This window comes from Vombatus ursinus, unplaced genomic scaffold (genome assembly GCF_900497805.2).
Source record: "Vombatus ursinus unplaced genomic scaffold, bare-nosed wombat genome assembly UNPS02009205.1, whole genome shotgun sequence".
NCBI lineage: Eukaryota > Metazoa > Chordata > Mammalia > Diprotodontia > Vombatidae > Vombatus > Vombatus ursinus.
Window position 1 is genome coordinate 21950042 of NW_020948983.1, and position 13725 is coordinate 21963766.

A 13725-nucleotide genomic window follows, 5' to 3' on the forward strand; every position below is an offset into this window, starting at 1 on the left:
ATAAGTATAGTTAAAAAAGACTAAGTTATAAAATATAAATTTATTTTTTATTTATTTTTTTGTGGGGAGAGGCAATCATAGTTAAATGACTTGTACAGGATCACACAGCTAGTAAGTATCTGAGGCCAGATCTGAACTCAAATCCTCCTGACTCCAGGGCCAGTGCTCTATCTACTGCACCACCTAGCTTCCCTAAAATATAAATTTATTTTGAAAAATGATTCCTAGGGAGATGATTATTCACTTTGCAAAAGAATGATCTATGGGAAATTCTTCAAATGTGATTATAACAGTATAGTTTGTACCGGATTGATAACAATATAGATATACATATATACATACATACACAGACATAGATGAACACACATGCATATATATTGATAGCTATCTATTGATAACTACTGTGTAAAAGCTGGTTGGTAGATGCATTGGGAACCATGATGTTTTTAAGCTAGAAGGAACCTTTCAATCCAACTTCCTTATTTTACAACAAAAAAGATGATGTAACTGGTTCAGAGCTAGTTTGTAGTTTGCATGATTCTTAAAATCTTCTTTTTGAGGTCCTTTCAACAATGACAATATAGCAGATTTGTTCTCTTCTTTGGCTCTTTTGAGGCCTATTCTTTAATTACATGCTGTATTTTAGGTTGTTCAAGAAGCCCAGAAGAAGGGATTGTTAAGAAGACCATTTGATTTGATCTTTGTTACGTATCTCATCTTAGCAACAGGATTTTGCATATTTAGAGGTTTGGTAAGCATGAAAGATCTCAATAAGATACTAACCCTAAATTTTAATATTTATGCTTTAAAATAAAAATGAGGACATTTGCACCATAATTTTATACATATTATAAAAACTTACTTCTTATTGGAACCCTGGAACTTTTTTGAGGCCCACCATCTACTGAAAGATGCTTTTGTTCTGGGAAGATTTGTGGGGCAATTACCTCTGGGGGTAGGTTGAATAAGGAAGAAGGTGTTGTTTGAGGGGCACCAGGCAAGTTTACTACCCAAAGTAGATTCTTGATCTCTTTTTATTACCTCAAATTAAGAGATTAATTGCTTTAAATCCTTTTTCTATGGTTTAGTTTTTATTTCCTAATGATTAACTTAACTCTGCATTCTAGCTAGACCTGTGTAAGGAAAAGGGAAATGAAACTCAGGCAGAATGAATTGCAGCCAGTGAGAGCACAAGGATTTCAGGGCATGAGAGCAGACTAGAGGTGGGGAAAAAGAAAGGTATTTTTTCCTTGCTTCAGAAAGTATGGTTTGGTGATTAAGAAAAAAACAAACCAAACCAAACCAAAGAACTTATGAGAATTCATAACCATAGTCAGCAATGGTGATCTATTTGCTTCTCTTGCCTTCCTGGGATCTGAAGTATTCCATGGCTTCCATAATGTTCATGCTTTCTTTGAGCTGGCCAAAGACCATCTATTCAGTCTTAGCCATACAGATGGAAAACCAGGAGCTATTTAGATGTCAGGACAGTGTGGTTTAGAATGAAGGTCTCAGCAAATTTCTCCTCATAGGCTTTGCTAACAGTGTCATTATGGTAGATGAGGTTAACAACCTGGCACATAAACCAAGGAATGATTCTGTGAAAGCCAAATCCCTTGTGACCAAATTCCTTCTCTCCAGTAATCTGAGCACTGGGGTTTTCTGCTGTCTTTGAAACATCATCGACAAATAGCTCAACGGTTACATAACCCGAGAGTTTGTTATTGACAGCGAAGTTGAAGCACAAGATGGGGTTGGCTATGGCTGTGGAGAGCTGGGCTTGGGGCAGGGGAGGCAACTGCAGTTGAGTAAGGCATCAATCAATTCCTTTGAATGTTAAACACTTAAATGGCCCCCTACTAAAATACAAATACCTTTGGATAGGGGTGAAATCTTGAAATATTATCAGCTACCATCTTAGACCTAATTAGCTGAGAGCAAAGCCCTAGGAAATTGGATCACAGAATTTGTGCTAGAGAGTAGGTAGAAAAGCAATGAAGAGGCCAGTGGAAGAATCCCAAATATAAATTGCCGACTTCACAGCCTAGTGCCTATCCTGCTTGATTCAATTGTGGCTGGCTCTGCTCTTTTTAAATTCATAGATCGAAGACAGAATATAGATATTACTTTCATAATGTTCCTTTACTACAGCACCCCCCCCCCCAAAAAAGCTCAAATTCTCTAAGCCCATAGAATGAAAAAGGTGATCTTTTTGGTTATTGGAAAAAGGCAGTAAAATAAGTGGAGATTAGAAATTCACTCTTTCTTATGAGAGACAGATATCCAGTGACACTGGCCTCCTGGCTGTTTCATGAACAAGACCCTCCATCTCTCCGATTCAGAAATTTTCTCTGGCTGTTCTCCTTGCCTGGAATGCTTTCTCTTCTTTGCTCTGAGAACTGACATCTTTGGCTTCCTTTAAGTCTCAACTAAAATTCTACCTCCTACAGGAAGCCTTCCCCAATCCCTCTTAATTCTAGTGCCTTCCATCTGTTGATTATTTGCTATTTTCCTGTATATAGCTTGCTCTGTATATATTTATTTGCATGTTGTATCCCCCATTAGATTGTAAGCATCTTGAGGACAAGGACTATCTTTTGCCTCTTTTTGTAATACCAGTGCTTAGCACAGTGGCTGGCACTTAGTAAGTGCTTAATAAATATTTATTGATTAATTGATCTTCCTCAGAAAATTGTTCAAACTGAGTTCAAACTGTGGTCTCTGCACACAAAAGGAGAGTTTTGTTTTTGTTTTTTTAGGCAACTGGGGTTAAGTGACTTGCCCAGGGTCACACAGCTAGTAAGTGTCAAGTGTTTGTTCTGAGGCCAGATTTAAACTCAGGTCCTCCTGGCTTCAGGGCCAGTGCTCTATCCACTGGGCCACCTAGCTGCCCCTTGTTGTTGTTGTTGTTTGTAATGTATACTTTGGTTTGGCAGTATTTTAAAAAGATTCCTGGAAGCTAAGTGTTGTTTCATTTCCCACTCAGCCATTAACATACTTATACTCTCCTTAGAATAAATTCAAATATATCTTTATAGAAAATTTTCTTTTTTCATTCCTTGCTATTGAGTATCTGAGTTCTAAGTTTCTTATAATAGCTGAGTAGTTTATGACTTAAATACAATAAATTTAGCTTAACCAGCAGTACTTTGACTAGTAGGACAGAATTACACCTTTAATAATAAAATCATTTCTGCCTGTAGATTGCTTTGGATTGCCCTGCTGAGCTCTGCCGACTATACATACAGTTTCAAGAACCCTACATAAGAGATCCTGCTGCTTATCCCAAACTTCAGGTGATATAGTTAACAAAACCTAAAAGAGGTATTCATGTAATTTTCAGTTGAAAAATGGTAAAATGTTGTTATGTAGCAGGAATATATAATAGTATTCAACAGCACAGTATTCTGTACTTTTTAAATCAGGATTGGTCAAGTATTTATCTCTCCAGATGACAAGGGCAGTGTTTTTTCATTCTGCTGTGTGAGTGGTAATACAACTGTGTTTGTGTTTTAATATAGATGCTGGCATATATGTTTTATTCGGTTCCATTCTTTGTGATTGCACTCTATGGCCTTATGGTTCCTGGATGTTCTTGGATGCCTGACATAACACTCATTCATGCTGGAGGACTAGCTCAGGTATTAAGAATATTTGTTCAATGAAAACATTTTCTGATGTTCTTGCTATTAATGTTGAATGGATAAAAATTATATCCTAAGGTCAGTGCTTTCTTTTGAGTTGTTTTCAGTCTTTTTCAGTCATGTCCAACTCTTTGTGACTCTATTTGGGGTTTTCTTGGCAAAGATACTGAAGTGGTTTGCCATTTCCTTCTTCAGCTCATTTTAGAGATGGGCAAACTGAGGCATACAGGGTGAAGTGACTTGTCCAGGGTCACACAGCTAGTAAATGTCTGAGACTGGATTTGAACTCATGAAGAGGAATCTTCTGACTCTGGGCTGGCACTCTATTCACTTCAATACTTAGCTGTCCTTAAGTATTTTCTTAACTAGTGCTAAAAAAAGACTCTTTTTCTACTTTTCACCAGAGGATTTCTCAGTCCCATATCCCAGTGACTGCCAAAGTAACCCAAGTTATAGAGAAGCACATAATTTATAATTATACTAATGATTTTAGGCCTCTGGTTATGTTAGAAAGAAGGTGTGGTTTTTGAGATGGGTATTCTGCTGTAGGATGATAATTTTTACACAGTCTGTCCAGATTGGATTATTTATACTCTCCCCACACAGTACTAACATTTCTCATTGTTTACAGTTTACAACTACATATCTGTTCTCCACAGGATACATTATAATGAACCCCTTCCACTTATGGGCAAAACAGAACCAGTGGTCCTTAAATTAAACAAATAGATCTCTTCTGTACTTTACAATAAATAGGCATATATGAATGATTTAAAAAAGTAAGTATGGTCTGTAAATAGCAGAACAAAACTGGTCTTTTCCACCAGGAGGTAACTGATTTATATACTAATTTTGTTCATTACTTTTTCTCTTTTCACTCAAGCAAACCTGAGAAGCAGGTACAACTAAAAGTTATATGGATTTAGTTAACATTAGTAGCAATGATGGCAACAAACAGTATCCTGGGATTTGCAGGGTTATTGAATCAAAACAGGATATTTTTTAGAGCAGCAAGCAAAACTCTTAAGATCTTAGCTGTGCCTAGATTGTACAAGTTAAAACGTGAGTCACAAATGCTGAGTTAATGAAGCTTCCAATGTTCTCTGTCACTTCAGCACTCTTGCAGTTTGATTTAATATTGTTGCCAAAGGTGCTTAGCTTACAACTTCAGGAGAGTTCAAGCACCATCCTGGTTCTAGGCATTAAGTTCATTGAAATTAATTCATAAAAGATTAAACCATTTGTGCCTATACTTGTGAAAAGGTAACTGCATACCACCTCCTTTTAAAAGACTTTGTTGTGACTTTTGGCCAAGTTGTCATATTTTTTCACCCAGAACTGTTACTTTTACTATAATTTTATTATACTTGTCAGTAAGTCACTTTATAGTAAGTAGAACAGAATGAAAATTGAACTCTATCACTTCAAATTAACTTTTTAACATTTGATCGAATACATGCATAGTTTTTTAGGTATTTGTAATCAGGGTGTGGCTTTAGTTTTTCAAAAAATAGTATTAATAAATTTAATCTGAGAACATTAATTAGGGCTTCTGCAACCAGCAATGTCACATTTTTGCAACTTCCATGTTAATTCTCAGCTCTATCAGAAAGTTTCATCTGCATAAAGGCCAAAATTATTTTCTTGAGGGCCATAGTCTGTTTTTTGAGAACTTGTGCTATTTATTATGAATCTGTGTTTATAAGGGTTCAAGGACAGGTTTTCCTCTTACTTTATCTCAGATGGGTTTTTTAGACCTTTTTTTTTTTGGACCCAAGTTTGATCATATCAAGAATACTACATTACTTGCAGGCTGAATTTAATAAATTTTATTTCTAGATGATACAGTAATTTACAACAAGATGAACTTAATAAATTGTATTTCTGGCTGATGTGGTAATTTACAATTATAGCACACCTGGCAAAACCTTTCAAAATAGCCATAAGAGACTTAGTTTTTGTTTGTCTGTTTGTTTTTTGGATTCCTTGAGGGTTTAGAAGCATCTAAGGAAACAAGTTTGGGGTGAATCCCCAGGAGAGGTGTTTCTGAGCAACCATGATTTGAAAGCTGAGAACATTCCACTACCTGAAGTTTTTTTTCCCCCTGTGATTTCTTCTTAGAGTTGCAAAAATACAACTATTTTTGTAAATAGATATGTAACATTTAAAAAAAAAAACCTTTTCTTTCACTAACTTCCTCTCTGTAACTCCACCCTATGCTTTTGTTCTAGTGTGTTTAAAAATAAAAAACTATTCTAAACAAACCAAAAAACCTCTCAGAAACAAAATCTTTGGCCATAAATGTTAGAGCAAAGATTTGTCTTTTCTCTAGGACAGTTGAAGAGGATGATAATGGATGATTTTGTAACAGAGAGATAGCACTATAGATCACACATTCATATGATATCATTATATGTCAGTGATCTATGGTAAAAAGTTAAGTAGAAATAGAAACAATTCTGTATTCTTTTGGGCATATCATTAAATCTTTAAATGGAATGGATCTTATAGGTTATATATTCCAACTTCCTGCTTACTGCAAGAAAATTCCCTTTAGGAGGTCCCTGACAGGGAATCATTGTGCACATTGCTCATGCTGGGGAATTCATTACTTCTCATAGTATATTCATTCTATTACTAGATAGCTATAAGTCTTAAAAATGATTCGCTATGAAAATTATAAGACAGAACCTTAAAACAAAGTTAAAATAACCTCATACTTTTTCAACTTAAAATAGACTTGAAAGTCTCTTAATTTATTTTCAAGTATTAAATACCCAAGGAGAAACTGCAAAGAACAGATTCATGGGTATGGTTAGAATGTTGAGTTCTCAACATGTGTTTTTCTCTCTTTTTGGCAAATAGTTATAGTTATTTTTTAAAGTAACTCCTTATATCAGGAAAGTGTTCCTTTCCTGAAGGTGAACAAGGTGAACAAGGGAAGGGTTTTTTGGTTTTGATTAAAAACAAGGAAAAGAATAACGGGCATTTTGATATAGAGGGGATTAAAAAAAATCTTTCTCCTCGCCAAACACAGATATTCCAATATCTCTGCCAGGCCCCACCCTGGGCAATGTTGTAAAGTCAGTTAAGTTTATCTTCGGCTCCCCAACCTCTCCTTTCGGGATAATTATCCTCTATTCTTGGCGTATTCCTTCCCTTCTGATTCTTCTTTCTCCCCACCTGAGAGCACAGAGCACTCCTTTACACTTCCCTCATCAAAACCTGTTTTCAGTAAAGGAGTCAATCATTGCATTCTTATTTAGTATACAGTACTTCACGTGTAGCTTCTCCTGGAGGTATTTGAATTTTAATTGAGGACAATAGAGGGAATTGCTAATTATGGAATTTCCAGCATCAAGTCACTATTTTAGCAGGGGTACTTCCCAGTGCCCTGAAATCATATCCTATCAGCAACTGGCTGCTATACCAGTGTAGTAGTTGTCTTTGTCCTTTTTTTCTCTCCAGCAGTTTAGTAAATGGGCTGAGACTTGACTAGTTAGAGGACATTAACATATTTGTTGGATGCTTTCAGACAACTTTATATCCTCTCGTTTATTTTAGCTTCCTCAGTGTGGCTATGACGTGTCAAAAATTAGTTTACGAGCAGCTCTGATAAACATTTATTCAATGCCTCCTTTAAATGATGGGACATGCTAGACAAATCAATTCAGGTATGCTGTAACATAGTTCAGTGTTACAGAATCAAGTCAAAGCCATGGCATATAATTTGATAGAAAATCTATTTAGAGTAGTGAATGATGCTGGCAAATGTCAAATAATAAAGGCTCCTGTGAACCTGTTTCCTTCTCTGAGTTGCCATTAAAAAGAAAAGAGCTCTAGACTGAGATATCTGGGTTTTGTTTTTGGCTTCACCAGATATTCTGTGAGTCTGGGCATAATGCATAATTTGTGTCTTAGTTTATTATCTATAAATTGAGGCTGCCAATGTATGTAAAATATAAAGTGCTTTTGTACAATGTTATAGGTATAATGTTGTACATACAACTTCCTAATTTCAAAAATTATGAAGCAAAATATGAAGTCTTTTGGAATCTTTAGAAAAAACAATATTCTTTTATTATTCCATAGTTTCTGTTTTTTGCCTCGACATTCTGCATTTTTGAATATAGTAATAACTGCTTCTCAGTGCCTTTTTTAAAAAGTGGAAAGCATATATACTTTGATAGCTCTGTGAACCCATTGATATGAATACTTCCTCCAAAGGTACATCTGTAACCCATCCGTTCCTGTATGACTTTTTTCCAGGACCTCCTGTAGAGCCTGAATTAGGAGTACACTTAACATTCTGGAAGCTTTTAGATCTCTTAAAATGACTAATGGGAGCATATACCCCATCCACTGATTATCTTTTGGTCTTGCTGCATGACCTGCCCACCTCCTTTTCTGGTCATATGTCTCTGACGATGTCCTTCATTGGTAAAATGTCCTAGCCTAGTCATGCCCACCATGTTCCTGCCTACCATCAGTGTAATTCTCTAAAAGCAATCCTGTCTGCTTTGCTCCTCTGGGTTCAGTTCAGGCTCCTTGTGTCTGCCTCAGATATATGTATTGATGAACTCATATCTATGAATAATGCAGATCAATGACCTGCATATCATACTCTGAACAGCATGCATTCTTTATGCAATTGGGTTCTATGTATCTCATATTATTCTTGGGTTTGATGCAATCAGCACAATGTTTTCCCCAAACAGAAGCATCTAGAGGGCTTCATCATTTAAATGGACTCTGTACTGATTATCTTCCAAGACTTTAGCAGACACTTTTGGCTAGCTTTGCCTGGCTTATGCCTCACTTGATTTTGATAACTGGAGATCTTCAAACACAGTCATCTCTGTTTTATTTTTCAGATTACTTAAATGATTCTGACATGTGCATGCGACATACCTGGCAATGTTATGTTGATACACAGTAAATGTGGTGTAATTTTACACTCTCTACACTGTTAAGTCAATTGTGACTATAAAAGATATGGTTGTCTTTAGAATATTGTAGTGAAAGTCTTACCTGTTTTCTTAGTCTTGATGGGCATAGATGAACATTTTATAGAGATGAGAAAGTAGGTATACAGATTGGCAGTAATTGGTAGACCTCCAGTTACCAACTTTTATTGTTCATCTTTTTTTTCTTATTTTATGTAATAATAGGGTCCAAGAAATTTTCCAGACCATTGATATCCTCCCTTCTTTTAGATACTTAGAGAAGGAATCTCTTAATGCCTTCACAGTTGGTTTGCCTCCAGCATGGGCTACTCTTGTATTTATATGGGCTACATCTGTTTATAGCTGGTAAAATTCAGCTGCTTTTACCATCTTTGGTTTCTTTAGTACCATTTCTCCTTTTTCATATGGCACATTGAGGGTTGTGATATTCAAATGTGGTGGCCCCACTGCCATTGACAGAGATTTTCATGACTGTAGTATTCATTGGATTTCTACAGGATATACAAATAACTGCATGAAATATTTTACCCTAGACAAGGAACAGTAGAAATCTCTCTCCCTTGAATTACATATGAGAACTTCTCTCAAGCTAATGGACATTTGGTCTACTTCATAGACTTGTTCAGCTATCTGAACACTGAACTAGGAAGACTAGAACAAAACTATTTAAAAGTAAAGGAAGAAGCCAAATAAGTGCCAGTTTCATAAAAGAAAATATCAGTTAGTAAACCTGCCTACTGAAGGAGTTAATGTTTAGCCAGTGATTAGTTCTATCTGATCTACTATCATCCACCATCCAGAAATAAGTTGGCTTTGGTAGATCACTAATATCACCATAGAAAAAGGACCATCCCTTCATTAGATTTATCTCCACTTATTTTGTTTTATCCTAAAGTTGGAAAAATTAAAAAAAAACCAAGGTTTAAATACTTAAAATAAATTTTAAAAATTAGACCATCACTTGGGTTATTGTGGCTTAAAATACAGGATTAAAAGGTACTGGTCAGGGATGAAGTGCAGCTGACAAAGATTGGAGAACAGTATACTTGTTTGGAATCTTGCAAATCAGTTTGAAGCAAAAAAAAAGGTTTAAACTGAAAAGTAAGGAAGAGAAAGTTGCTTATGTATATCTACCCATAGGCAGAAGAATAGTAGTAGAGTCATCTATTTCACTATTGGGAGTCACCCATTGGATTAGGAAATGGCAAACCACTCTAGTATCTTTACCAAGAAAACTCCAAATGGAGTCATGAAGAGTTAGACATGACTGAAAAATGACTGAACAAAACACTTATTCCACAGGAGACAAAATTAAAAAATGGACCAGCAATCAAATCTTCACCCTCAGATATTTATGCACAAGTTCACCAAATATGAGTAACAAGATTTAATAGAGATCTTAAAAGGCAAGTTTGACTTTAGAATATAGCACTGAAAGGGTAAATCTAAAAAGAAAAAATCAGGTGAAATTGGATTTTTTTGGGGGGTGGTGGTGGAGAATATAATTGTATAATGATGATATATTGAGGAAATACAGGAATGGAAGATGGGGAAAGAGTGAGACATGGTAGAGTACATTTTGGTGAAGATTAGTGGAAGTGCAATAGAAGTAAGATTTTCATTGGGTCATAACTATAGACCACTTGAACAGAGAGGGGAAGTAGATCAAGAGTTTGGGAAAAAGATTGCAGGCATGATAAAATAGTGATGAGAGACTTGAATTATCCGGAATCTGCTCTAGTTGTCTCAACCAAAAGCAGAGCAACTCATCATTTTCTGACAAGTTTTGTTGCGAATTTCATCCTTTTAATTGTGGAGGAGTGTGCCCAAAAGGGGAAATTCTAGTTGAGATCTAATTCACACCAACTGAACTGGTTGCTGGGGGTAGAAATGAGGAGAACCTTGAGAAGAATGACTATTCTATTTTAGAACTCCAGAGAGAGAAAAAGAAGTTAAATGGAATAATTTTACATGTGCTCTAGATTTTATAAGAGCAGATTTTGAAGGACTGGTAGAACGTCATGGCCTCATAGACGAAAATTCTATATGGGTTTTGAGCCCAAAAGGGATAGGAAAGTTCTTAGGAATGAAATTCTGAAAACAAAGAGAAACAGTACCAATGAAGAGGAAAAGGTGTTTTGTTTTTGTTTTTAAAAATACGTGTGCGAGTGCACATTAGACTCAACAACCAATGTTTATTTTTTTAAAATCACAGGTAGCAGATAGAAGAAAGGTTAGGTAGCAAAGAATGAATATAAACATATGACATTATCATTTTAGAATGGTGTGAAGGATATTGAGATTTAGAATGGACTGAGGTTAGTGAGGAAAAGCTAAGGATAGAAAGAAGTTTTGTTGGATAACCTGGGGAAAAGAGAATCAAAGAAGAGATAGCCTGCTACTCATTGGGGATGGGAGGAAGACAACTGTCAATAGAGAGGATGCAAAGTTGATCAATCAATTAATTTTCTTGTTTTCTCTGCCAAAGAAAATTATTGTTAGATTGGAAAGGACAGAACAAAAATGGTTAGTAGGGAGTCAATACTATGAACCAAATAAGGTGATTGTAAGACAACACCAAGCTACCCTTAAATGAATTAAAATCATGTCCAGGTGAACTACATTTTCAGGTCCTGAAGAACTGGTGATGTGATTACTGAATGAGCCAGTTGCTGATAATTGAAAGACCACTGAGATTAGAAAGTACACTGTGGTTTCAGAGAAAGGTAGATGTGCCAAATTAAAAGAATTTGGGGTGGGGGTGGGGAAGAGGTGCAAGAAAGTGAAGTCTACAAACTAAGACCAATGAGCTTGATTTTGATTTCTGGCAGAAATTCTTAGATTATTAAAAGGGGAAGGAAAGGAAATAAACATTTGTATAGCACCTACTAAATGACAGGGACTGTGCTAAGCACTTTGCAAATATTATCTCAATTGATCCTCACAACAACTCTTTGAGAGAGGTACTGTTATTATCCCCACTTTACAGTTGAAGAAACTGAGGCAGACAGTAGTTAAGTGACTTGCCTAGGGGCACACAGCCAGTAAGTGACAGGAAAAGGATGGTTAGTAAAGATTTAGAAAAGGTAATCACAAAGAGCCAGTATGACTTTATCAAGAGCAGCCTCATTTCAATTGCTTTTTTACAGAATAGCTAGACTAAGTGAATGTATATGTATAATTTATCTAGATTTTAGTTAAACATTTGGCAGAATCTCTTCTCTTATGCCTGTGGCCAACATAGGTGATACATTTGCTAGACAAAATAGTATAGTTCAGAGACATCAGAACTGGTTGAATGTCTGTAACCAAAAGGTAGTTACTAATATTTTCCATGGCAATGTGGAAATGCCCCAGGCATCTGTGCTTGGACCTGCGTCATTCATCATTTTTATCAGCATCTTCAGTGATGTCACACATGGTACACTTATCAAATTTCCTGAGGACACAGTGTTGGGAAGTTTAGCTCACATATTGAATCACAAGAGTCAAAATTCAGAAAGACCTCGACAGATAGGAAGGACACTGGGGAAAATCCAAAGGCAAAATAAAATGTGGAGAAACATAAAGCCTTACAATTGGATTTAAAAGGTCAATGTTACAAGTACCAGATGGGAGAGGCAGCACTTGGCCTACAGAAGGATAGCAAGCTTTTACCCATATTCTGCACACTTTAGGTGAGTTAATGGTGTGATATAAGAAATGGGAATGTTGACTTGATTTTGGCCTTCAGTTAAGAAAGGAATAGTGGCCAAGGCTAGGTAGGTGGGGCTAGTTCGTTTGCACTCTGGTGTGATAAGAACAGATCTGGAATACTGGGTTCAGTCCTGGGCACTGAAAAATATTGAAAAGCTGCAAAATATCCAGAGGAGAACAACCAGTATAAATAAATGAATGAATGAGTGTGAATTATATATAAATGTATATTATATGTAATATATGTCAATATAACCAGCATATTGATACCAAGGACATTGAGTTCATATCATATAAGAGGAAGTTGAAGGAACTCTAGCGATGGTTGGTTATAGAAGACTTAAGAGAGGAGGGCATGATAACTTTTTTTTTTGGTGAGGTGATTGGGGTTAAGTGACTTGCCCAGAGTCACACAGCTAGGAAATATTATGTGTCTGAGGCTGGATTTGAACTCAGGACTCCTGACTCCAGGACTGGTGCTCTTTCCACTGCACCACCTAGCTGCCCCGATAATTTTCATCAAGTGTTCAAAAACCTGATGTGGAACAGAAGAAATAACTTATTTTGTTTGACTCCAGAGGTGTAAGAGCAGTGGGTAAAAGCTGTAGATAAACAAATTGAGGCTTGATGTAAGGAAAAGCTTTCTAATCATAAGCACTCTAAAAGTGGAATAAGCCGCCTTGAAGAATTAGTGGGTTCCCCCTCATGACTATATTATACATGCCTGTGGATTCCTGTTCATGGATAAATTAGGCTTCTGAAGTGCCTTTCAACTCTGACACAGTCTTTCAACTCTGACACAGTGTGATTCTATGTTACAGGTACCTTTTCAAGTCTTTTCATTTGGAAATTCCAAGACTAGCCACTTAGAAGATAACTCTTTAAATAAATTCAAGGTTTTTAGTTGAGTACAAATTTAAAAAACCATTTTTTGTCCCTGAGAAAACTAAAAGCTATAGCGTTTTCTAGCATGGTGGTTCCACTTGGCTTTTTTCATGGTGCATAATCAAAGGATGAAAGTTAAGTAGGCCATGGGTTATTTTTATATTAAGATGTGAGTTATCTGTATATCTTTGCCTGTTACTTACTCTGGCTGTATAGTATATTATTACCTTTTCAAGTTTAAATTATAATCCTCCCTCCTCTTTAAGGTTTCTATTTCTTTCTCCCTCAACACATAGCATGATGCCTTATACATAGGAGGTGCTTAATAAATGTTTGTTGAAATTTCCAAGTGTTTCTTTTCACTGGGACATTTTCACTGACCTAGATCCCTATAACTGAAGCATAGACACTGGAAAGGGTGGTAACATTTACAGCAAAGGAAAGCATGAGAAAGATGCCAGAGGGCAACCTTTACTAGGCCAAAGTTTGCACAACTGTGTTTTAGAATTTAGAACAGACAGATGGTTGACATG

General features: G+C 36.1%; 1 protein-coding gene across 4 annotated transcripts in view; it reads left to right on the plus strand.

Annotated features, from left to right (window-relative positions):
• Positions 1-13725, plus strand: part of TM6SF1 (transmembrane 6 superfamily member 1) — a 40581-nt gene that overhangs the window by 21156 nt on the left and 5700 nt on the right. For 3 of the 4 annotated variants that reach the window (XM_027851486.1, XM_027851488.1, XM_027851487.1), the window contains 3 exons: positions 647-751; positions 3204-3296; positions 3522-3641. In XM_027851486.1, coding sequence (XP_027707287.1) covers positions 647-751; positions 3204-3296; positions 3522-3641 — 318 coding nt within the window. Of the gene's footprint in view, positions 1-646; positions 752-3203; positions 3297-3521; positions 3642-13725 lie in introns of those variants that run through there. The other variant, XM_027851489.1, reaches the window with a different exon arrangement.